The sequence below is a fragment of the Ixodes scapularis genome, unplaced genomic scaffold, assembly GCF_016920785.2.
Source record: "Ixodes scapularis isolate PalLabHiFi unplaced genomic scaffold, ASM1692078v2 PGA_scaffold4__175_contigs__length_147842914, whole genome shotgun sequence".
NCBI lineage: Eukaryota > Metazoa > Arthropoda > Arachnida > Ixodida > Ixodidae > Ixodes > Ixodes scapularis.
This window is the reverse complement of record NW_024609879.1, coordinates 105815041-105839269: the sequence shown is the minus strand read 5'-3', so window position 1 is coordinate 105839269 and position 24229 is coordinate 105815041. Positions and strand designations below refer to the sequence as shown.

Sequence of the window (24229 nt, the reverse complement as noted above, 5' to 3'; positions counted from 1 at the left end):
TGCGAATTCTCAGAACTTTAGATTTTAGCCACAAATAACTTACTATTTTTCGCCCCTTCAGTAAAATCCTCGCCCGAAATCAATGTCACATTGGTCTTTTAAAAGGACACTAACAGAATATTTATGCTCGCCAAGGTTTTTATTTGTGCGTGTCGTATGAGAACGCAGCTATCCAGAACACAATTTGCGGATCGAAATTCGTTTTTTTTCCACCCTAAAACCGCCGATAGAGAACTGGCCGTTTTGAGTCGCGCTCTCACTCTCTTTTCCTTGGTCACGAGCCGTCTTCCTATGGTTTAGACACAACCTCCAAAGATATTCAGAGTCATCTGTCATCGAAGGGACACAATCAATACTAAACAAGACTCGGAACTAAAAATAAGATACCCATTTTTTTTTTTTCTTTTTTTTTTTTTTTTGTGGCTTTTAACACGTTAAACATGCGTTCTCCTCCATATCTTCGCCCTCCCCAGTTCCGTTTCGGTTTTAAGCACTTGTTTTTTTTTTTGTTTTTTTTTTTATTAAAATATTTACGAGCGCTCTAGCACAATATTGATCGACACCATAATGAACCGCCTGGCAAAAAAAATAACAAAAACAACTTTTGGGGGATGTCGGTGTCCCCTTAAGTTGGCTTTGCTGAGTGTGCTTCTCATCACGCTCTATTGTGCTGCAGTGAAACTGCAACCGCGAAGTAATAAGCATCGCAATTGTGCTTATCCTGCTTCATAGCAGTGCATCTAAGTGCTAAAGGTAAATAATTCCTCATCAAAAAAAAAAGAATAGAAGAAAAACTTTGTGCGTGTCGATGTAACAGCTTTTAGTTGCAGTAAAAATGTTTGAGTTACACTACGGCTAATATTTATGATAAACTGCGGTATTCTGGCGATATCTTTTTTTTTTTTTAATTCAAGATTTAGCGAGGGTACTCGCAGGAAAATTTTTATGAACTCCTCTATAGGTTTATTTTTGTTTGAACTCCGTTGTGTAGTTGTCATATATATATATATATATATATATATATATATATATATATATATATATATATATATATATATATATATATATATATATATATATATATATATATATGTGTGTGTGTGTGTGTGTTTTATGCGTTCGAGGTGCAGTCAATAGGATAAATTAAAACTAAATGACCGTAGTCGAAGCTGTGGGAGGAAGCTTTGGAATAACATTAACGACTTTGCCTGGATTGCTTTAAGAAGGCATTTATAGTTCACATGCCGGTCTCTGTTAATATGAGGTTCTACGTGCAAAATGTAATCGATATCCATAATTTAGTGACAAAAGATTTTGTTTAAATTTGAATTAAGAATTTGTTTTATGACAACCTTTATAACCTGAATGAAACATAAGTTTGTGCGCTCAAGATTATTCTAACATTATTTCAGTGGATATACTATTTGGTTTACAATTTGCATTTTAAATTGTACCTGAAATGAGCGTTCACGGCTGTCCATATACTGTCCGTCATCGATCAGCATCTTGTTGCCATGCGTAGTCCTTTGTGTAACTAAACATTATAGTTCTGGATTTAAGGAAAACAAACCTTGTACAAAACATGCCCTTTTTCTTCTTTTTTTTTATAGTTGGATAGGCTAACACACCGATTTTAACATATAATATTCACAGTGGTATGAATAAAAACTAAGTGTGTGCTTGTGCCCTCTACGTACGTTTTGCTGCTCCGTAATGGTCTTTTGGCTTCCCGAAACGGTGCTACAAAATGACTCGGGTCAATCGGATCGCCGCGTTGTATTTTATTATTATTATTTTTGTTTTGTTCTTCGTGTCCCGTACGTTTTCATTGTGTTTGTGCTTGGGGGGGTGAGGTTGGTGAGTTAAGTGATCCGTGCACCGAAGTTGACATGTCGCTCGGCTCGGACTGATCGAAGTTTACCTAAAATGGATTTCGACGGTAGCTTCCGATTGGTCTGTTTGTCGCTGGACTGGGCGTGGCGCAACCGTCTACATGGAACGCGGCACGCGTTCGATTGTCGTGCTGAAAATGCGTAAATGGACGCTGGAGGGTCGCATGGTGGGAAGCTAGACCATCTGTGGCGTTCATGAGTCATGTATCTAATGGATAGAGGCTGGCGAGGGAACAAAGAAGAAAAAGAGGGAGAGTTATGACTGGAAGGTTGCACGTCGGTCCGCTGCGTAAGATAGAGTGGTTTGTTACAAGTTCTAACCCCCCTTGATGTGTTGCTCGGCGTATAGATCGATACACAAATACTTTCAGAAAAAGAAAAAAAAAAGTTTGTTGTTGTTGTTTGGTTTGGTTTGGTTGGCGTGGAAGTTAAGGAAGCTACTGCATTTTTCGGAAATTCTTGGTACTCGAACGAACATTGAAGCGTGACATGCGCCCTGTTCGACGTGCGTGAGTTTGTAGCGTGATTTTGCTCATTCGCCAAAATCGTGGGCTCGCGCACCCGGATCGTAATTGATCGTTCTCGCTATTTTCGAAGCACTGACAAGCTCAATATCGTCTACTTCGATTCTCGATGTTCCAGCACGCTTGCTCGTTTCTGCTTGTTTACCGAAACGTTGGGACACCATACTTCACGTAGTAAAGACACCCCGAGACTGCGGAAAAATAAAGGACGAACAACGAAGGGACCTGTGTTTATCCGTCCTTTCTTTTTCGGTGTGTTTTTACTTTGTGCAACTGTACCACCAGCTCGTTTGCGCCCTAAACTTGTGTTCTTACTTCCCATCTTAATTTGTGATGTGCGTCTTTTAGCAGGAAGTCAGTCAGCCCCCACTGGGGCTTCGGGTGTTCACTGTGGACGAGAGATTTAGTCAGTGCATTTCCAACGCTAACCGTAAGTTTTTTAAGGTGCGTCACATAGTAGTAATAGACGACTGCACACCGTTGATGATCGTCCCAGTCGAAAACTTCACACCCTCGTAAAAAATATGCAAATGTTTTTTGTTTTTTTTTCTGGAACTTTCTTTGCTTTCCTGTTTGTGTATGTGCTAAAGTTGTTGAAGAATATGTTTTAATCTAAGCCGGTATCTTTGTCTTTTCAGGATGCTGCTTCGTCACGTTCTACACCCGCAAGTCCGCCCTGGATGCCCAGAACGACCTCCACAACATGAAGACGTTACCGGGGGTGAGTCCACGAATTGCCCTTAACCTCAATAGTCTTTTCGCGTTTTTTTTTTTTTTTCTTGAGGGTTAGGGAAGGGGTGAGGTGGGGGTAAAGGGTAGGGAGCACCACCTATATAGTCACTGTGAAGATGAGAACAGCCGGGGCATATCCTTTAAAGCGCCCGCCTCCAGCAGCTGCTCGTTTTCTCTTATTTTCCTTCGGGTACGTGTGAGCCCTCGAAGATCGGGGATTCGCGGAAGCGTTATTGAATGCAGGTAATTTGCGCTCTAGGCGGAACAAAAAAGACAAACAAATTGCTCCTTGCCCTTCTCATTCTTTCAGTGGCTATAGAGGGCGTTTTTTTCATGGGCTTTACCAATTTGTTAAAAAAAAAAAAAAAAAAAAAGTCCGCAAAGGCTACACTAATGCTGTTTGTGCGGGTGAGTTACGTGGCCACGGGGACATAATATATCGTCACGATAGTTCGACTAATGAACTAAAATATGTGAATTAAATTTGTATTTACTGAAAATAGCCGTAGGATTCCAGCGAGAAACTTACTAGGCGTCATCGAAAACTACATTAGCCGATTTTAGAAATACTTGGTCCACGAAAAAAGCGCGGTTCAGGTTGCCACTCCTACAGCACGAGCCAGGCTACAGGTGCGTTAACGTGCCGGCGTGCACGAGCTGAAAGTCTTGCTACAGATCACTGATTTAGTGGTTTTTGAAAACGCTTAGAAAGTTTCTAATGAGAACCATATGTTTATTTTCACAAAATAATAATAATAATCTGAAGTGGAAGTATTCAAAATTGATTTTATAAAAGTCATTAAAACAATTTAAAAAGTGAAGTAACATATTTTAGTTAATTAACCTACTTATCGTTATGTTATGTTATGCCCCCGCCCGTATAACCCACTTACACAGACTGCATTAGGGTATCTCTCTTTGCTTTTAATATTACATAAATCTGTAAAGCCCCCCCCCCCCCCCCCTAAAAAAAAATAAATTAAAGAACATCTTCTTGATAGAAGTTGGTAGCGCCGAATTTTCTAAGTCGCCGTCCGAGGGCCAGTGCGGGGCAAGTGCTGAGTCGGCGTTCGGCTGGAGCTCGCACTCGTTCGGTTAGAACACGAGTTCGAACCGAACTCCAACAGGGATCTCGTGTTTCAATATCTGACCCAGGCTGGCCCTCGGCGAGTCACGTAGAAGATTCAGCGCGACGGCTTCGTTATTTAGGTAGTGTTGGCCACGGGCCAAGTTTTCAGGAAGCTCCTTGGGCCGACTACTTCGAGGGCACCCTCCGCCGAACTTCCTGGGGCACCCCTCTGCCTCGGTGCAACCTGTGACTGCGTAGGACAGTTGGCGTCGCCTCACAACAATTTCGTCGACGAAGCTGGACACCTTTCTGCGCTACTGGACACTTGCAAGACTCGGAGCATCATGAGTCATCGCCTGACTGGACGCTGCACTTCGTCAAACTCGCTTTTTTTGTTTTTTTCTTGCGCGCGGGAATTGCACGTTTTAACTTACAGGCATTAAGACATCCTACTGTACTATAGTACTGTACAAAGCGATATAGGCTGGCGTATACAGCATAGCCGTCGTGCGTTAGGTGATGTCATTATTGCGTGGGTCGCATCAAGAACCTTGGATACGCGTTGCTTTAGGTCGCAGGACAGGTTGACGCCTCCGAAAGTAAGGGGCTCGGATTGTCGTATCTCCAGCCAAGTAGACCTTTCGCCCAATTCACTCGAGTGTACGTTACAAATGCTAGGAACAAAGGTGCGCTTGCACTCTTGGGACGTGCGCGACCAAAGGCGTCGCCGTGGTCGGCCTTCGAGGGTTGGTCGCTACGACGTCTTGAGTACGATGAATTCTACTTTTATTAATGGAAAGAAGGATGTCGGCCGTCGGACCGTCAACTTCGACAGGTGTTAAGGACGCGATTACTGCCAGCTTCCACCGCGGTTTTTGTGCACACACCATCGAAATTTTCGGTAAATATCAATAACCCTGGTCGTGACATGACGGATAGGAACCACCAGAGCCGTTTATACTGAGAGAGTTTGTCCGATGGGCGGAGCTTGTTGGCCGCTAGAACAAGCGGATTTCGCGATAACACAATATGGCGTTACTTCTTTGTCTTGTTCATTCCTGAGAAATCGCGTAGAGTTCCTATGAGTCAGAGCCACAATATGGCGGACGGAAGTAGTCATCCCCCGGTTGTCAGACTACGCTGCTGTGGTTGTCAGACTGTCAAAATCTCCTTAAGAAGGCCAAACTCTCTCAGTATAAACGGCTCTGGGAACCACTAAAACATATCGCCGCCTACAGGCGCTCGCTTTATGAATGTAAAATATATATATATATATATATATATATATATATATATATATATAAATATTCGGAACAAATAATTAAAATAAAGTGTTCACGAGCGCACGTGCCAAATGGCAATATTTTTAAGGTTTCAACATTAGAACAATTAACTGCTGCAGACGCCAGCACGTTTAGCGCGTGTAACTACGCTTGCACCGTGCTGCTTGGCCCTTGGGTGGTTTAGGAGAATATCTGTTCGCCTCGTTGATAATGAACGACGGCGACGACGACGATGTTGACGCTTCGCGGAGGCTAGCCAGCTGGCCTTCCAGCCAGACAACGACGACGTGATCCTCGGATGGCTTCGGCACCCGACCCTCTGCTCGACTCGACGCCCGAGGACTCCCTGCCCTGGGCTCCGGCGAGGCTTCCGGGGCTCCCCTGCCCCAACTGCCGAGAACCACGGCCTCCGCGGCAAGCGTTCCCCCCCTTCTGGACGTACGGCGTCTTCGGGTTCATGGCCTTCCTAGCCGTAGCGCTCGTCCTCACCACGCTACATTGGGCCTCCGGCTCCGACTCCAACAACACCGACGCGCCGCGGCGCTTCGGTCGGATTCTCGTGGATGATGATGATGATAGTGGTACTGGCGGGCGCGGCCAAGCCGCCACCCACGCGTCCGGGTGTCCCGGGTGTCCTTACAAGTGCCGCGCGTCCGGGAGGACCAGCGGGTCGCTGGTGTGTGTTCCCAGGTGTGCGGACGCTGAGTTTGAGTGCACGTCGGATCGGTGCGTGGACGCGCGCGGCCGCTGCGACGGTGTAGCCGACTGCGACGATATGAGTGACGAGACCGGGTGTCCGTGCGACGAAGACGTGGCCTTTAGGTGCGGGCTGAACACGTCGTGTCTGCCGCTGAGTCGGCGCTGCGACGGGGTGGCGGACTGTTGGGACATGAGGGACGAGGTGGACTGTCCGCGGGACGAGTGTCCGCCGCCGCGGGCGGACGGGAGGAAGGGTTACCTGTGTCACGGCTGGCACTGCGTCCCGCCCGAGCTCGTGTGTGACGGCCGGGAGGACTGCGAGGATGGAGGGGACGAGGGGGCGTGTCCCGCGGTTGCTGGACCTTGAAGAGTGGCTTCCACCACATTTTTTTAAAGGAACTGGGTTTGGGCCGGGGAATGTTCACTGGTCGGGCCCGTTTGGGATGTCAGTCTCCAAGCATCTGACTGCGACCTCGTATGCACACGCGCAAAGAAAGTTATTTATCTGACGAGTAGTTTTTTTTTTTTTATTTATTTATTTCTTGGGTGAAGTGAGACAATGGGCAGTTTTAGAATAGGGGGCCCCAGCGCTTTCGGTCCCCCGAGAAGATTAGGGCGTCGCACTGTGGGAACGTACACGTTCTGCGCATGCTCAATGCGACGCCCCATGCTGTTTCGGTGACCCGAAGCGTTGGGTCCTTCTATTCTAGAACACTCAAATATATCGGATTTAATATCGCGATGTATAAAGTCGCAAACGCGCAATTATTTACGAGCTGCCACAAAAAAAAAAAAAAAAAAATCGCTGAATGAACGGTGGTGCGGAATTGGAGCAGGAACACGCGGACGGCGACGAAATGAGGCTGACTGCATCGCTTTGTTGGTGATTTGTAATTATGCTAATTATGCCTGCTAATTAACGACAATAATATAATACCTATATGGAACAGCACTTGGTGCTAGAGAGAGCGTGTTTGCCCTTCAATTGTAGACATCGTACGCTCTACGAGGTTCCGCATGACTTCGAGCTGACTGGGTGTATTAATAAACGAGTCTTTTTGGAGCATGCGCTGTGGATATCCATACTCAGTATGAGGCTCAATGAGTAGTGCCAGTGCATACACAGCGGGGGAAAGCGGCCACGACATCCTTTGGAACGGACGTGGTGGGGTATTCAAGCGACCCTGCAACGGAACTTGTAAAAAAAAAAAAAAAAAGTTGAAGCGATTGATTGTGGGGTTTTATCCCGTTTCACAAAGGCTCTGTTCCAAATCTTACCCAAATGGATCCGAGTTACTCCGGCGAGTCATGTCACGTGACAACTCGATTGAAAAACGCTGGACGCGGGTTGGCTCTGGAAGGCCAAGGGGCCGGCTGTTGTCTGCTGGCCAATGGTCGTCTGCTGCGAAACCAGCCGACTTGAGGCAAACGTCTACCTCCGCAACATTGCCATCCGGTATTGGCGACGTGCGCGATCGAAAGCGTCGCTGTAGTCGGCCTTCTGCGATTGGCCGAATGCTTACTATGTTGTCAGCTAAGGCTTTCTCATCGACGGAAATGAGAAGAATGGAAGAAATTCAATTTCGACGGTGTTGGTAGTGTTGCTTTAAGAGCGCAATGATTTCAAGCTTCCACCATGCTCCCTACAAACACCATCGAACTTGTTGTTCGCAAGGTAATGACGTCACGAAAGGTAACCATAGGAAGACTCCACTAAAACATATCGCCGCTAATAGAGTAGCGAGCTCTTAGGGAGCAATTCAATTTACCCGTGGATCTGGCGTTTGCTAATGGGTAGTTTTAGCATATCGTTTTCAAAAGCCCGCTACCGCTTTGGGCGCGCGCTTCTAAAGCATGCATCGAAAGGGCAGCACCAGCTCCCGCTACAAGTAGCGTGGCCTGAAAACACGACCTCCTAGAACTCTTTAATGCCAGGGCGATGTTTCGAGCGGAAGCGGCCGATTACACGGCTGCGATCTCCCAACAGCCACGGCGCTACAATGAGAAAAAAAAGTAGGGAGCGAATACGGATGTAGCCCCACTTTTCTTTTGGGTTTAAATGGAATTGAAAGTCATAAGTTTGTAAGCATTTATTCCTTATTTAGTCTACATTCTCGATAGAAATAAGATCGCGCGAGTTGAATTGGCGTTAAAAAAAAAAAGAAAAGGAAGCGAATATTTTTTTTTTTTCGCGGACGGCGCTGTTGCTGTGGCGATAACGACGCTTCCGTGGCCTGCATCATGGAGTGTAATGACGTGGCTTCCTGCGACGTTCTTATGGGGCCGCGGGTGCCGCAGCCTCTACAGTTTGCCAAGTTATCCTGAAATGGGAGTATAGATGGCATGCTTAAAAGGAAACCGTAGCGCTTCTGTATTTGAGGAAAGACATCTAAGTCGTCTTCATGTGGCGGTTAATATTACGAATATTGAGATTCGTTTTCAACTTAGTGCACGGAGACTGCAGAAAATCATTTTCAAAGTACCGCTGAAGCGCCACTTTCTCGGAGCGTCACGTGATATCCAGGGTCTTCGAAATCTTCTCTCTCGCACGTCTTCAGCGCCTAGGATAGAAAGCTATGCAAGCGCACCGTTGCTATCTTCAAAAAAAAAAAAAAAAGAAAAAAAAAAAAAAGGTTAGAGAAAGACGTCACGGCCGGTGATCAGTGGAGGGAAATGTATACCTGGCAAAGCTTGCAATTGCACACGCTTGGCGGCCGAAAGATGTGGGTATGACGTAACGACTGATCGGAGGCTTTTTCGAGTTTCCTCGCGTTTAGTTACATCCTCGGGGAAAAGGAACGTGATCGATATTCAGATTCACCGGATAAAACGACTCTAAAGCCTAGCTCTTTTTTTTTTTTTTTCAGAATCTTTTTAACTTCCATATAAAGGCTGAACGGGCGATTATGCGGCGAAGAACCGACGTACTTCTCAGGGCGGCGCTTTAGCTTTGCCCGTGGCGTAACAGCCACTCTTCTTACACCAGGCATAGAGCGAACGCCGCCGGGCGAAGTGCGTCGCTTTTTTTTCGCTCCATGGAGTTCAGCCTTTAGCCTATCCTGGGGTGCCTACATGTTTCCGCTCCGCTCAGCGGAGCGGCGGAAACATGTAGGCACCCTAGCCTATCCTTCCCGCGGCACACGGATCTTTTACGCGCGTTGGTCGTCTGCTCGAAACACGGAATATTTTGTGCGAGCAAAATTTCAGATTTCGCTCGTTGATCTCGGGTAACGACTACGTTGCCCTCCACCGTCTCTCTCTCTCTCTCTCTCTTTCTCCCTCTCACTCACTTACTCAGTCTCAACGACCCGAATGTACACAGAGAGCTTTTCGGCCAGATCGCGTTTGTGGGGACGAATTTACGATGCTTTCCGCGAATGCCTGTGACCGGAGGAAAGCTTTTTGTACACACTCCGTGCACTAAAAGAAAAACAGTGAAAGTGTCGGGGAGTGAACCGTAAACATTTTACGGAGTTTATTGGGCTTAGCCGCGTTAAAGGTTGCAACGTCGGCTCTGCCCTCTGGGGACTTCGTGGAAGGGGGAAGGGGTTGGAGACTCGCACTGTGGTTTTCTCTGGCGGCGATTGGAACTGTTTTTATACGGTCCCTGGAAGGAGAGCGGCGGAAAAACGGGAGTCCAGGTCGTAACTCGTGTCCGAGAGTCGGAGCCATAGGCTGGGACGACTCGTGTCCGAATGGGCGATTTCGGAGGCGTCGCTTTGATGGCCTCTCTAGTGGGTTTTTGAACTGGGCAAGAGACAGGAGGGCGTAGTCTTCGGACTGTTTACACCGAACGTGACCTATACTCGCGCTCTCCCTACACGTGGAAACCTTTGTTGCTGCAGTAAAATCGGAGCAACTTTTTCCAGTAATCCAATTTTTTTTTCAATACTGCTACTTTTTAGACGTTTTTTTTTTTTTTTTAAGTTTGTGACTTTTTGGTGGGTTGCTTGGCATGTCGGCGTTCGACGTTTTTCGTTCTGGTGGGACGAGGGCCTTCCAGCTATCTAAGCCTTCAAATGGCGAATTTCTGGCCCCAGCAGGTTGGACGATTGAAACGATGGATGGATGGCTGTGACTAGCCTGGCCTATACGCTTTTAATCGGGCGGCAACTTGCGCTACCTATAGCCTGTAGTCACTGACGGGACGCCGCCTCCGGCACGTCAACCGAAAGGCTTCCCTGGCTTTGTAGTCCTATCAGTGACTACACAACCATACGCTTCCCTTCCCTAATTTTTTTTCCCTAAGATCCGCGTCTCCCGTTGGACAACCTCACTCGTCAATTTCCTGTGTCGCTTTTCGATTCTCTAGGCCTTTTTCACCAGTCTAAAGGGTTTACATTTTGCACCAATCATTGTGACCAGACTAGCTTATGATGCGCGGTTAGGTGTAGGCCTCTATACTGCACGAACCCTGTAGATCATTACTGTGACCCAGCTGCTCATTAGAGGGTGGCCTAGCCTCGAGAGGGACGGGGAAGGAAATGGGGAGGTTAGGGAAAAGGGGATTATCGGTCGATGGAATGGACACACTGGCGACGGGAGGCCGCGTGGGCATGATGTAATTGATGTGTACCGCCGTACGGTCTTCCTCTTTTCCCCTCCCCGGGTCGGGATGGCTGCTTTCCGTGCTACAGGGCCATTGAGTATGGATGGCTCGTTCTTGGGAACCCTCCTTCAATTTGGGGAAGGGGGGGATGAGCTCGTTTGAGCGGGATGAGCGGAAGGATGCTTGTTAGTGACCCGATTTGCCGTTGCAAAGAGTGCCTGGGGATGCGGGATGGAGTGTGTTCGTGTCGACCTTCCCGGGGCCGTATAGTCGCTTCCGTTTGTAGTCTCTCCCATGCATCCGCTTGCTTTTTTTTTTTTTTTTGTTTATTTCAAGGGAATTTTTTATTTAGTTTCGGGTTGACCGCGTGCAAAGATGCGTTGCCTTGACCTGACCATAAGTTAGTATTGAGTGAGTAAACCGATTTGTCAGTATTATGCTGAGTCTCACCTTCCTTTGGAATGCCGTGACAAATGTTGAGTATATATTTTCTTAAACCACCCATTTGTTACAAAAAAAGAAAACGCTTAAACAGATGATTTTGTGAATGGACGCCTCTTAACAAGGGTCACGTTGTCACAGTTACCACGCGGCGTCAGTCACACCGCTTGGTCACATGACCTGACCACATTAGTCACATGATGCTCCCTCTCTGACGTTGCGGATCAAACGGATTTTTCGTTAAAAAGTGGTGGAGTCATTGTTGTTACCAAAACGTTTCTTTGCTTTGTTTTTTTTTTCTTCTCTGGCTTGTTGGCAGCAAACGCCACTCGCAGCCATGCCTATAACCGGGGTGTTTGTCCCTTGTTCGCCTAGTATGAACGACGCCACTCGGCTACCGCGACTTACCAAACTTTCATCCCTAATCTGTTGACCTAAGAAGGTTGCCACATTCATTCCAACCGTGCTCGAATTGATAACGAATTTAACTTTGAGGATGGCGGCTCTTTTATATTACGCGATGCGACGTAAATACCCTTTCTACTTTATATATTTTCTAATCCTTCGAGACTTGAGAGCTAGGGGTCATGAACTACGCTTTGCTCGCTTATTGTTTTCCAAAGCTCTGCTCCCCGAGAACTTTCCGGTCTTTGCGGGTTGGTTTAGCAATTTATCCTCAAGCTGGGGAGTTGAATGAATCCCGCGGTGCCTAATGAAATGAAGGGTGGCCAAAAGGGAAACTTGAGAGAGGGAATGAAAGACACTCGCTAAAGTCTGTTCCTTTTGTTTTTTATTCCCCTTTTCTTTTCTTTTAAAATGTTCTTATAGTCCGGTGGGTTTAGGAAAGTCTTCCGTTCTGGGCGCAGTTTATCACCGGTTTGTGCGCGGAAACGCGCAGACAGTTAACCTCCGAGCGAAAACGTGGTGTGTGTGCTTTCTGTTTTTAATGTGATATTGTTTTATTTTGTTTTCGTTTCGTGCTCGTTTTCCCATTGGTTGGAGAGAGAGAGAGTTTTAAATAAATTCGTCTTGCCGGCTGTCCGAGGGGACCTCCGGATTTGGATATTAGCTGGGCGAGGAGCGGACGAGGAGGACACCGCCGCTGATTGCAAAGAGGGAGAGAGGGGTAAGAAGTACAGTGCGCGGACCGAAGAGATCTTAGCGAAGCCTAAGCAGCTTCGGTGTGGAATAACCGGGGATCGTTCTGTCTGCTTAAATAACGCTTCCGCCTCCCTACATTTTCGGTTTCTGGTTTGTTCTTTTATTCAGGATTTTTCGATTTTGTGTGTTCTTGTGTTCTTTTTTTTCAATTTGGTAACGCGTCTCACTCTATTCAACGCGAGATACGCTTAGCCCCTAATGGTACTGCCGAAATTAAATAGCAGGACCCCGGCCGGAGCCGTACAGATAAAAAATTGGTATCAAAAATTGATATCTCTGCGTATCTTTTTTTTTTTTGTTGCTTTAGCGGGCGATGCACTTTGCTTCGCATTGTGCGTTCTTCTTTAAATGTTGTAGTTTTTTTTGTGTTAAAGCCCAACGTAAATTATGCATTAGTTTCTCCCGTTTTTCCAATTCGCAACTCTTCCTCGTGTTTTTTTTTTTCTTTCTTGTTTTTGTGCGCGTTTGTTTTGAGATACGAATTAATGCACCTCGTCAGAGATGTACTTTCAAAGACCTTTTATTTGGTTGTTCGTTCTTTATTTTGCGTTTGGTATTCCGTTCTTCTAACGTAATATGTGAAGAAAGGGGCTCATTGTTCTTCTTATTTCTGTTTTCTCGATGAGATGCGACGACGTGTAGAGTCTTTCCTCGACCATACAATATTTATAGGCTTTCTCAGCTACCTCTTTTTCTTCCGTGTAGCGCTGTATTAATTATTCAAAAAAAAAATTAAACACCTTGGATGTTGTTTAGTGTGGACGTGAACGACTGAAGACGCAACCCCTCCTCAGATAAAATCGTTGCTGCCTCACTGGAATCGAGTATTATGTAATTTCCTTTTTAGTTCTGTTTCCTCACCGTCCCAGCAGTTGGCCGTTACACTCTGTTCTTGCTATTCGTAGCCTTATTTCCCTTCTATTTTTTTTTTCTTCCTTTAAAGCGGGGACCGTTAGCTTTATCGGGCCTGCAGACACGACACACTAGACTTCCCTTTGGCATACTGCGCTTACCTTGGGTGGGTCTTTGCAGCTTTAACTTGTATGGCTGTGTCATCCTTGTTGCTTCCTCGTTTAAACCGTATGGTCAGGCTGTTACTCCTATTGAACCCGAGTTACAAAGGAGATCATCTTGTACAGGCCGCTGTAGTTTCTTCTCAGTGCCATGACTTTTTCAAGTTCCCTGACTGTTTCAAGTGCCCTGTCTTGTTGAAGTGCCCTGTCTTGTTCACGTGCCACGACGAATTCACGTGCCACGACTTATTCCCGTGCCACGACTTGTTCACGTGCCACGACTTGTTCAAGTGGCATGGCTTGTTCACGTGCCACGACTTGTTCACGTGCCACGACTTGTTCAAGTGACATGGCTTGTTCATGTGACATGGCTTGTTCATGTGACATGGCTTGTTCATGTGACATGGCTTGTTCATGTGACATGGCTTGTTCATGTGACATGGCTTGTTCATGTGTCATGGCTTGTTCATGTGTCATGGCTTGTTCATGTGTCATCGCTTGTTCATGTGTCATCGCTTGTTCAAGTTACATGTCGTGTTCAAAGGTACACCTCGTATACGTGTGTCGCGTCATCGTTCGGCTTTTCTTCTGGCCGATTGAACGAGAGTATACCATGCCGATCGCTGACGACGCGGCGCTCGTTCCAATCTCCAAAAGGCCTCCAGAAGGTGACGTAGAAATCCCGCACCATACGGCCTCGCTATTTAGGAAGTGTTGGAACCGCATCATCTTTCGCTTTTGGTCGGGTCGTCGAGGAGTTTCCTTTCTGGAGACCACGTTCGGGGCTTGGGTGCTTTTTGGGTGAAGGCAGCGGACGTCTGATTGACACGCCATCTATCAAGGGGTGCCGGCGCACGAGCTAGCTCTCTAGCCGAGGGGGACAGATCATATTCGGAGTGCTCGAGCCCCCCTGCGAAAGGGAAGTAATATTAAGAAAATAAAAGGAAAAAAAATGAAGCGTCACGCTCGGGGTGCTCGCGTGCAGCGCTCGTTTTTCGCTAATTAGGACCTCGTTAATTTCTCGCTGGGAAGCGATGGGGAAGAAAGGGAATATCTTTTCTTTGTTTTCCTCGCTTTTCGCGCGCGCGCTGCCATAAGCATATTTTTTTTCTGGGGGGAGGGGGAGGGGGATGGGGATGGACTTTAGCGGAGGCTGTTAGCCATCGGAGCCAGTTCGCGCGAGTGTCCCGAGCGGCTTCTAGAGAAGCGCAGCAACACGCGGGACGCGGTGTCACGTGATTGTGTTGGCTTTTCTGGGTTGGCTAAGGTGGTCCGTAGCGTCTGCTGCGGTCCAGCGTACGGCTAAACGGGAGTTTAAGCCCCACGTTACGCTCTACGTAGCCCTTAGCGCGCGCTTGTTGGTGGTGGCGGCGGCGGCGGTGGGGGGTGACGGTAGCGGTGCCTCTGGCGACTGCATGCTGTGGAGCCGTGGCCACCGCAGTGCTGCCGTCGTGGCCCCCGCATTTTAGGGACGCTGTGAATAATTAAAAGGCCTCTCCGTTGCTCGCGATGCATTCGTGCCCCTCTCTTCCCTCTCGTTTTTCGGGATTTTTTTTTTTATTTTTTCGAGCTCTCACATTCCTTCTCTCTTTCTACAAAGCTCCCGGTCGTACACACACACACGCACTTTGGGCTGCCGTCTCCACTGCCGCTAGTTTGGGTTTACCCAAGGTTCATTGTTTACGTACACCGTTTTTGTTTTTTTTTTTCGTTTTTTTTTTTTTTTTTAATTCCGGGTTGGTGAATTAAGCTGTGGCGGCACAGTGTACCTATGTTTAAAGGATTCGTGGTCTTTTCAAACGCGCTCGCTCTTCATGATTTTAGGCTTGCTAAGTAAGCATCGCGTTCTTCAAATATTATTATCGCTGGGAATAAATCAATAAAACTTTATAGCCGTTTAGTGTTTTTGTTTTAGAAACTAGTATTCTTTCTCCCGCAGCAGAAGCGATGGGTGAACGTTAACTCCAGCCTCAGGTTCAAGGGCTGGCCACACTACAGTTGGCTGCTAGAATTGAAGTTTTCGTGACTCGTGTGCCGAAGGCCGCTGCGTCCCCTTTACTGCCCGACTCGTACGGACGTCTCTGTCGGACGTCGTTTCGTTAGCTCTACCCTTATATAACTTCGACATGAAACTTCCATTTGCACTTGCTGACCGCGACGTGATCTGACCACGCAGACGTAACGGTGATGTGGGGCAACGTCGCCGTCGTTCGTCACGTCGGTGCAGAGACCATTTAGAGTCTATTTCGAAAACCGCATGTCTCCCGCTATATTTCGACATTTGTCGCGTCGAGTCGTTACTTGACAGCGACAGACGAAGGTGTGAAGCCTCCCACCGGGGAGGAAACCGGACATCTAATCTCTAAGGGGCTGGAGGGGGAAGAAAGTTGTTATTTAGAAATAAAAAAAAAGATACGTTTTGCGCATTGTTCGCATGCGTGCGAAGTAGTTCTCCGAATATTTGGTTGTCGAGGAAGCATAGATGCTTTTGGCATTTGAAATCTGCGTCTTGATAAGACTACTAACGTGTGTATATAATCCAAACTGCACCGAGATATATCTTAATTCTTCGCATAAAGGGGGAAATTAATGATGCTCACGCTAGGTGAAAGCGATTACTATCGGTTGTTCCTTCCCGTGCAAAAAAAAAAAAAAAATGAAACGAGTTTTATTGAAAGTCATTCAATTGAATAGAAACTCAATTAAAACTCATTGATCATTTTTGTAAGGGCAAATTCAGTCGCTTCGTTGATACAAGTTTACCGCCGAATTAGCTGCCGCAAACCCAGCCTGTTTGTGAACGTATTCGATTACTCACAAGAGCGGTTGGCACACTGCGCATGCGCAGAAAGATGTCACCTCACTGCCTTGGCGCGACGTCAGAAACGCGAGTTGGTGTGCACCCGTCCGAGAAGAGACGCGATGATGGCGTTTGACTCGGACCAAACTTGAGAAAGTGCGCGAACCCGAGGCCTCTTTGATGGTTACCGGAAGGAACCTAAGGAGATGGAAAGGGAGGAATGAGGGGAAGGAGGGGGCGGTGTGCAACGCCACTTCCGGTTGCTTGGCCTCTCCCGTTTCCGGTCCGCTCGACCAGCCGCTTTTCGGGACCTCGTTCCGCTCGGGGATGGGGGGGGTCGCCCTGATTAAGGCAGACTGATGGTAATGGTGGTTTGAGTCGAGGGATGGGGAAGGGGAAATGGGGAGAGTGGGGAAAGGAGTCCACGACCTGACGGATATTAAATTTGCACGGCTCCGCGTCGCGGAGGCGGCGGCGTTGGTAGCTTGCGGTAGGTTCCAGGGCGCCTAGATGTAAGAGAGGGAGCGACTCTCGCTGTGGCTAGCGTCTGGAATTTAATTGCAGACACTTCGTGCACAGGTTGGTCGGAAGTTGGCGTGCGTTGCTTTGACGCGGGGCAAAGAAAAAAGCGGGTCCGAGACGCTTGCGGACGATCGACGCTTTCGTTTTCTCCCCGCCGCTCGTATTGCAAACGCGTTCCCCTTAGCCGCGTGTCCCCCATCGCTCAAGCAGTTGGAAACACTCCCTACTTTGGGCGCACTAGTAGATTCTGGTCTCGGGACGGCTTGACAGGGTCGCGCCTTTCGGGGAGCCTCGTTAAGGATATAGCGCCTCCTGCGTCCGTTCCTCGTCTTGGGGAAGGGGGAAGGGCCTAATGAGAGTGCAGTTGGGGGAAAAAAGGGAGGACTGCTCCCCTTTGGGGAATCAGCCGCAACCCGATGCCTCGGCGTCCTCGTCGCTAGTTGGCGGCGGCGGCGGCGCGGAGTCCTCTCGGATGTCCCCCCGGTACCCGTGGTCCTTTCATTCGAGGCCGGTTGCTGCTTCTGCGTGGGACGCTCATACTTCCCCACGTTCCCCATTGGGGGCAGGGACGGGAGGTCGCAATGCGGCATTGCGGCAAAAGCGACCGGTGGAAGAGATTGCTTTTTGGTTTATCTACGACAGTCGAGGTCAATTACTTGATAAGCGCGTTTGCTAATCTTATTCTGTAGATAATATGCATGCCTAGCAAACGGCGTTTAAGCTTGATTCCCTCGTGAACTGTATCACTCAAATCGGACACATCCCTAATTTCGTCAAGCGTGCGGCTTGAGTGTTGCGGTGCAACTTTTTTAAACCTCTAACCGTTATAAGTGTCACCTATATATATATATATATTATTCTTTTAAGATTTACAGGTTTGTATTAAAAAAGTCGTGAAAGTTACTCTTAAACAGGATTGCTGAACCGACATCTGGATTCCACAAAACACGCGGCAAAAGCGTGCAACGGGATGCTACAAACACCAAAACATCACTCATACAGCGATACCTCGAACGGACGACCGTATTTTTGAAGAAAAAAAAAAAGAAAAAAGGAGGCGCATTTTACTAATATGTTTACGTTTTGTTTCTCCGAGAAGGAGACGGCCTCGCGCCTTCTCCGCCTCGCCGCCTTGAGGGGGCGAAGCGAAGGGAGGAAAAACGAGATATCTTGACGTCACGGGCCTCGTCAGCCTGGTTCAATCTCGACCTCTGTTCCCAAAAAATACGGCCGTCCATTCGAGATATCGCCTTACGAGTAGTGTTTAGGGATTGTAGCGTCCCGCCTACATCTCCTGCATTGTTTTTTAATCCAAATTTTGGTTTACGATTCCTTTAAGCGGTTTGTGCAGGTGAGTTATGCGGCCAGGGGGCATTATGTGGGTGACTAATGTTTACGATAAGTCGGCTAATTAATTAATTTGTTAATTAACTTCTTAATTAGTGAAAATAGACATAGGGTTCCAATTCTAAGCTTACTGGGTGTTATCGAAAACCAATAAATCAACTCTTTTTAGAACGACTTGAAGCTCGTGGGAAACTCAATAAGACTGCTCATTACTAAAATCTTGGAGCAATGCGTGTGCTACTCTGAATTATGTTTACCTTGTTTAACCTTTCGCACTGTATATAATTGACACCACTGTCCTGTGTAAGCGCTCGATTATCTGTTTTTATATATGTTGCATTGTTCTTTCACTCATATGTTGTGTTTCTTCTGCGGATGTAAAGGGGAGGCGGGGGCTTCGTCGAATAGCGACATGCTGCTTTTTTCCCTGCCTTCCCCTCTCAGATGGAGAGGAAATAAATTGATTGATGGATTGATTACCATCCGCGTTCCGCCACTGCTAGCTTTGCGCCTGGAGTGGTAACTTTGGCGCGCCCCCGAGTTTCCCACGAGCTTCAGGTCGTTCTAAAATGAGTTGATATAATGGTTTTCGATGACGCTCAGTAAGTTTCTAATTGAAACCGTATGTCTATTTTCACGAAATAAAAAGTTAGTTAACGAATTTCAATTAATTAGCCGACTTACCGCAAAGATTAGCCACCCACATAATGTCCCCCTGGCCGTATAGCTCACCTGCACAAACCGCATAAGTGTAACTCGCATGGCTTTGTTTTTAATACGAATCTGTAAAGCCTAAAAAAAACAAAAAAACAAAACAAAAAAAAAAAAACCACCCTGCATATATATATATATATATACACACGAACTCATCTCTGTTACGTCACGTCGCGGTGGTGGCGCGTCGGACGCACTTCCGGTCCGGGGCTGTGGGCGGAAGTGCCCATCTGAGACGTGTATTCCTGTGTTGTTTTGAAGGGAACCAGGCAAAAACCTTCCTTCCTGTCAAAATGCTGCGACTGGGGCTGCACCAAAAGGGTCGAGAAAGGTTTGAAGGTCAGTTTTCATGCGCTCGGTTCGGCCGAAAACGTGGATATGTGCCGTGAAAAGGGAAAACCAGACGCCATCGGACCACGATTGCTTGGACGGGAAGCATTTTGGGTTGAATTCACGGATACTTCTGGCCATCAGATTTATTCATTTTGTTCCAAAAGGAACGCCGGAAAACCGTCAAGTTGTACGGGCCATCTGCGGACTACGTTCAGTGCGTCTTCAAGTTCAAACGGTCGCCTGATAGTTCGAACTGTCGTCTGCTCTTTCAAACGTTTCTGCTCGTCGTCTGCTCTTTTAGACGACACCGGCCCGTAGACCACACGTGGGCCCGGTACTTTCGATAAGAAGTAAGTGCAGGCCTCAAAAGACTTAAGTTTGAAGGTTGGTAAGCAGGCTCGGCGTAAACAGTAGATACAAGGAGATGCTTATCATTGTTATCAGTGGCCATCACCGACTTGTTATGCCTGATTCACTTGGTTAGATTCTGCTTGCGATTTTCAGTATCAACGTCGACCATCTCAGCTACGGTTCACGCTTTTGCAGTCCGAGCGACGCCGCTGCTGAAAATTGCGAGCGAAATCTCATCATGTGAATCAGGCTTTAGCGTACAGTGCTAATCAGACTTGTCTATAACGCGCGAGCGTGCGGCTTTCTCCGGGGAGCGCTAGACTGGTGGCATTCGCGGAAACGAAGCTAGTCACGTGGCGCAACATGGAACGGCCCGCTCGAGGGGTGCCCGGCCCACTCTACCAGCTTGATAAGCGATAAAAGTAAAGTGGTTTATAATATATTTTTGTTTTTTGATGACGACATCATTGATACACCTTCGTGCTTTAGTTTGTTTATTGTTCGAGCAATGATGTTTGTAAAAAGCGTGCGGGCAGCCTTCCGCGTTCGCCGCCAGCTGATAGAGTGGGCAGGACACCCCTCCAGCGGGTCGTTCCATGTTGCGCCACGTGACTATCTTAGTTTCCGCGAATGCCACCAGTCTAGCGCTCCCCGGAGAAAGCCGCACGCTCGCGCGTTATAGACAAGTCTGATTAGCACTGTACATTCTGCGGCGTCCACGCGGAATGAGTCGCCGCATGTCAGATTATTCACGCGAAGTTTTGCGGTGTAACGAGCCTCGTTAATTTCGCTGACGCCGCTTAAGTAGTCAAGACATCGCTAGGAGGACGTAGAATCAACAATTCCAACGCGAAAAAGAGCGCGGGGACTCACACCGACGCCGACAACATCGCTTTTCAATGGTTTGTTTATGGGCGACGGCGAGCTTCTTGCCCACACCCCCATCGTGCATGCGCGGTGCCGGTGGCGTCTGTTAGGGGCGCTCCGGGCGCTCCGGTTTGTTTGTAAAAATGAGTTGGTATATATATACTGCCCGCAAGCTTTGTTTGAAAGAAGTGTATTTCAATGTCCATAATAACTCGCGCAGGATCTTTCCATGATTTGACGTCTTGATCCTCCATTCGCGCTTAAAATGACAGTGAAATTATAGTGAAATCCGCGGGCTCCAGGGAAAAAGAGAATAAAGAGAGGCCTTTCATCTTCAGGAGTGAAAGTACGTACTTGTTAGACCAATTCATCGCCCACTTTTTAGACCAGACCCCACTGCGTTTCACGCACTCAGAATGAAACAGAGTGTACGAACGACGAGACAAGAAAGGGGAAACCGCGGACCGGTCCTCTAAAGAACTCCTCCTCCTCGGACGACGACAGTTAATGAAAGAGCTAGGAGTTGGAATTCATCGATTATTCCTGTTCGGGGTGGGGCACGCGACCCCAATGACTGTCCAATATCCGCTGGACACCCGGGCGAGGGTAAAGGGGGCGAGCTCGTTTCTGGCTCTCGCTTCGATTTCGGCGAACGCGTTAGTGCTCCAACCTGATGATCGTACTTCGGGGCGCGCGTGCTGAACACCGGATGGGCCGTGACGGAACAATCGACGAGGCGAGCGGGGAGAAAGAGACGGGAGGGAATTGCGGGGAAAGCCCGGCAGCCGCGCGCATGCCTGGCGTGCTTCGAGACGCTCGTATTGCGGGGCGTTGTTTTTTTATAGTCGCTGCCGCCCGGCAGAGGTCGCTTATTGCCCGCGTCGAATACCTATACGGATGTTGCGCTGGCTAAGAGGTGAATCCTACGAAATCCGCTATATTTGTCGGATATGTCGCGAGGTTGCGCGAATGTTTAAAGTAGGTTTTGTCGTTACACGTTCGCGTGTCCCGGAAATCCGTTGTGCGATGCCCAGAACGTATTCTAAGTTGGGAACTTTACAGAGAGTTAACGATACGATTTAGAGTGCCCGAACGCGTACGAACCGTACCGGTAGACTGGGAATGACGTCCCATTTGAACGCTCTATTTTTGTACCCCTACTTCCTCTGCCTTTCCATTCTCTCCTCTCTCTCCCGTCGTTCCCACCTTCCCTTTGTCGTGAGTAATCTCGGGGTCCGAGTGCCGAGGTATGCCTTGATGAGGAGGACGCGGGAATGCGGGGAACGCGCGTGCACACCTCGAGGACGCCGGGGCCGTGATTGGTCTGGATAGCTATTGGCGGGCAGTGAAGTCACTGGTCGGGTCGTCTGAGGAGACGATTGCGCGTCTGCCGCGGAGACGAGCAACTGGTGGTTCTCTGACGTCATTCGAGACGTTCTCTCTGTAGGGGGGAATGACAGGTCATTAATCCCCGCGTAATTTTTCTGATTCCGCTACTCATAGTAATAATATTTCGCATTCTGGAGTTTAGAAGATTATATATATATATATATATATATATAATATAATCCATTTTTCTTTCTTAATCTGCTGTTTTGGGAACGGGTTAAACGCACAAGGTAAGCAGCAGAAAAATCAATTTGAGTTTTGTCATCGTAATTAGAAATGTTTACTTATTTGCACATTTTCCATTGTCGCACTGTTCTTGAGAAGCCATATTTCGGGCTGAACAAATTTTTTTGAAAGCAAGTAGCTGGTGACCACGCTCTCTTTTAGGATAAGCTCTTTGTCTATAAAAAAAAAAAAAAGAAAATCCGAAACCAGATTTAAAAGCACGTCCGGAACGAGCTACGTCTTGAAAATTATCCAAAAACTATTGTATAGTTTTTTTTTTTTTTTTTTTTTTTTTTTTTTTCGGGTCAATTTTTAGACACAGTGCACGGTTTTTCCACGTGTGAACTTTCAAGCGCCCGTGTTATTGAACGACCAAATGGCGCCATTGGATGCTGTTTTCTCATTCAACGGTGGTCGCATCGCTCGAGCCAATATCTTCAAGTCCTGTGGATTGAACTGTGTGTGGAACATCGTGGAGTGACTGAGGGAACTCGACGCACTTTCATATACTTAGCGGTCCAAGCGACACGGAAGGTTACAAAAGAGGCCCGGCAAGCAAGGCGATAAGCCGAAAAGTAAGGACTTGACTCCAGGAATGACTACCAAGCTGGCGGCTATTGAAGAAAGGATTCCGAGGGTGTTGGTGCCAATAGAAATTTGTTGTTCACCTGTATTTGTTTTAGAGCCCAGCTCTTATGGTCCCGTTTCCGGCTTGAGCGGCGTCGGTTATTAACCTGTTATTATAGACGGTTGCATTTTTATTCCTGGCACCTACATAGGTGTACTGAACTAGAATTTTAAAAAAATGCACCTAACAGTTTTTGTGTTGCACATTTTTTTTTATACACTAAGAAAGTTAAAATTTCAATGCTAGGAACACGAAAATATATTAAAAAAAACATTTAATTTTCAGTTGGTTTAAATAATTATAGTTCAGAGGAAAAACACAAAATTTTGAACAAATTGATATATATGATATATGTATATATATTAAAGCAATACTAATAATAGTTACTGAGAATGTTCCTTAATGCGGCTTAAAATGCACATGTTAACTGTGCCTCTTTGGGCTGCGTATACTGCATCCTAAAGTGAACGAGTGACTTCCCTTTGACCTAACCTAAGCCATAGCCAAGCCAGGTGCTTGCACGGCCGGATTGGAAGCGCGCGCTCTCTTTCTCTTCATACGGCCTTTGCATTCCCCCGGGAGTCAATGGCATTTTTTCTCCGTATGTAGTTCACTTGCTTGCCGCTAGGGGCACAACCACCTCACCCCACTTCACCCCACTCGGAGAGTCCCTTCGAGCAGCTTTGCGCTGGTGTTTGAGCTTCGTAGGTTGTTGTTTTGGCAACTTTGGTCTGGTGTACATCGGTGGCTATCTGGGGAAACTCATTAGTGAGTTTGGGTGCGACGCCTGTGTTATGCTGTCGACTACGAGTTGATCCTCTGTTCGTCTTATTGCAAGGCCAGGATAAAAGCGGACTTCATTATTCAAATCCTAGGTTCCTCGGACTTCTGGACAACACTGTTGCTTTTTTTTAAAGGCTGTTAAGCACCTTCCGCGTACAAATGCGCACGAAGTTCTGCAACTAGATAGGGTGCAATGAGTTGCACCCTATCTTGAAGACGCGCCAATCTTAAGTTGCCCAGAGGGCATTGACAACAGTCACTCAAAGCGCTTGGCTGGTTTAGTTTGCAATACGTTCCTCAGAATACTTCTGATTTACCATGCAAAGACGGTCACGGACAGAAACGAAAAACCAGCTGGATGTGTGCACAAGCCCTCGAGGAAGCACTTTAGGTTGTATTATGCACTGCGAAAATTGTACAGACTACTACACCCTCGTCTAGAGCAGCTGACAGGCTTCATGTGCGACCTATGAAATGATGCAGAGCACGGCAATAGATAGATTGGGCCTGCTTACATTTCACGAGAGTGTACGAATTATTTATCGTTTAAAAATCCTCCACTTAGAAGGGGTCCGTCTCCTCCTGTTCTTGAGTTGCAACAGAAGTCCTGGAGGTAAAGACGAGTATAGTTTTTCCGCGATCGCGTACACTGTCTCTACTTACTACTTTTTACTCCCGAATCTCTCGGAGATGTGCGTCAAATATTCACAGTTTTCGGGCTCATCAAAAGCGCATTAGATAGTGTCTGAGGGTCTAAACGTAAGGATCAGGTGTCAAAGGTTATAAATATCTCGGCTGCAAGTTGCGACAGCGCTGGAATACACTGTCAGACGCGCTCTGTGCAAACGGCAGAGGGTAGCCCAGGGGTGAGGTGACAGCGCCCCCCGCGAATTTCGGCGGGAGGTGG

General features: G+C 47.4%; 1 protein-coding gene across 20 annotated transcripts in view; it reads left to right on the top strand.

The window, feature by feature from the left end:
• LOC8034521 (CUGBP Elav-like family member 1-A) overlaps positions 1-24229 on the top strand; it is a 505021-nt gene that overhangs the window by 185893 nt on the left and 294899 nt on the right. For all 20 annotated transcript variants that reach the window (XM_042293297.1, XM_042293295.1, XM_042293296.1 and 17 more), the window contains one exon: positions 3055-3137. In XM_042293297.1, the coding sequence (XP_042149231.1) occupies positions 3055-3137 (83 nt within the window). The remainder of the gene's footprint in view (positions 1-3054; positions 3138-24229) is intronic.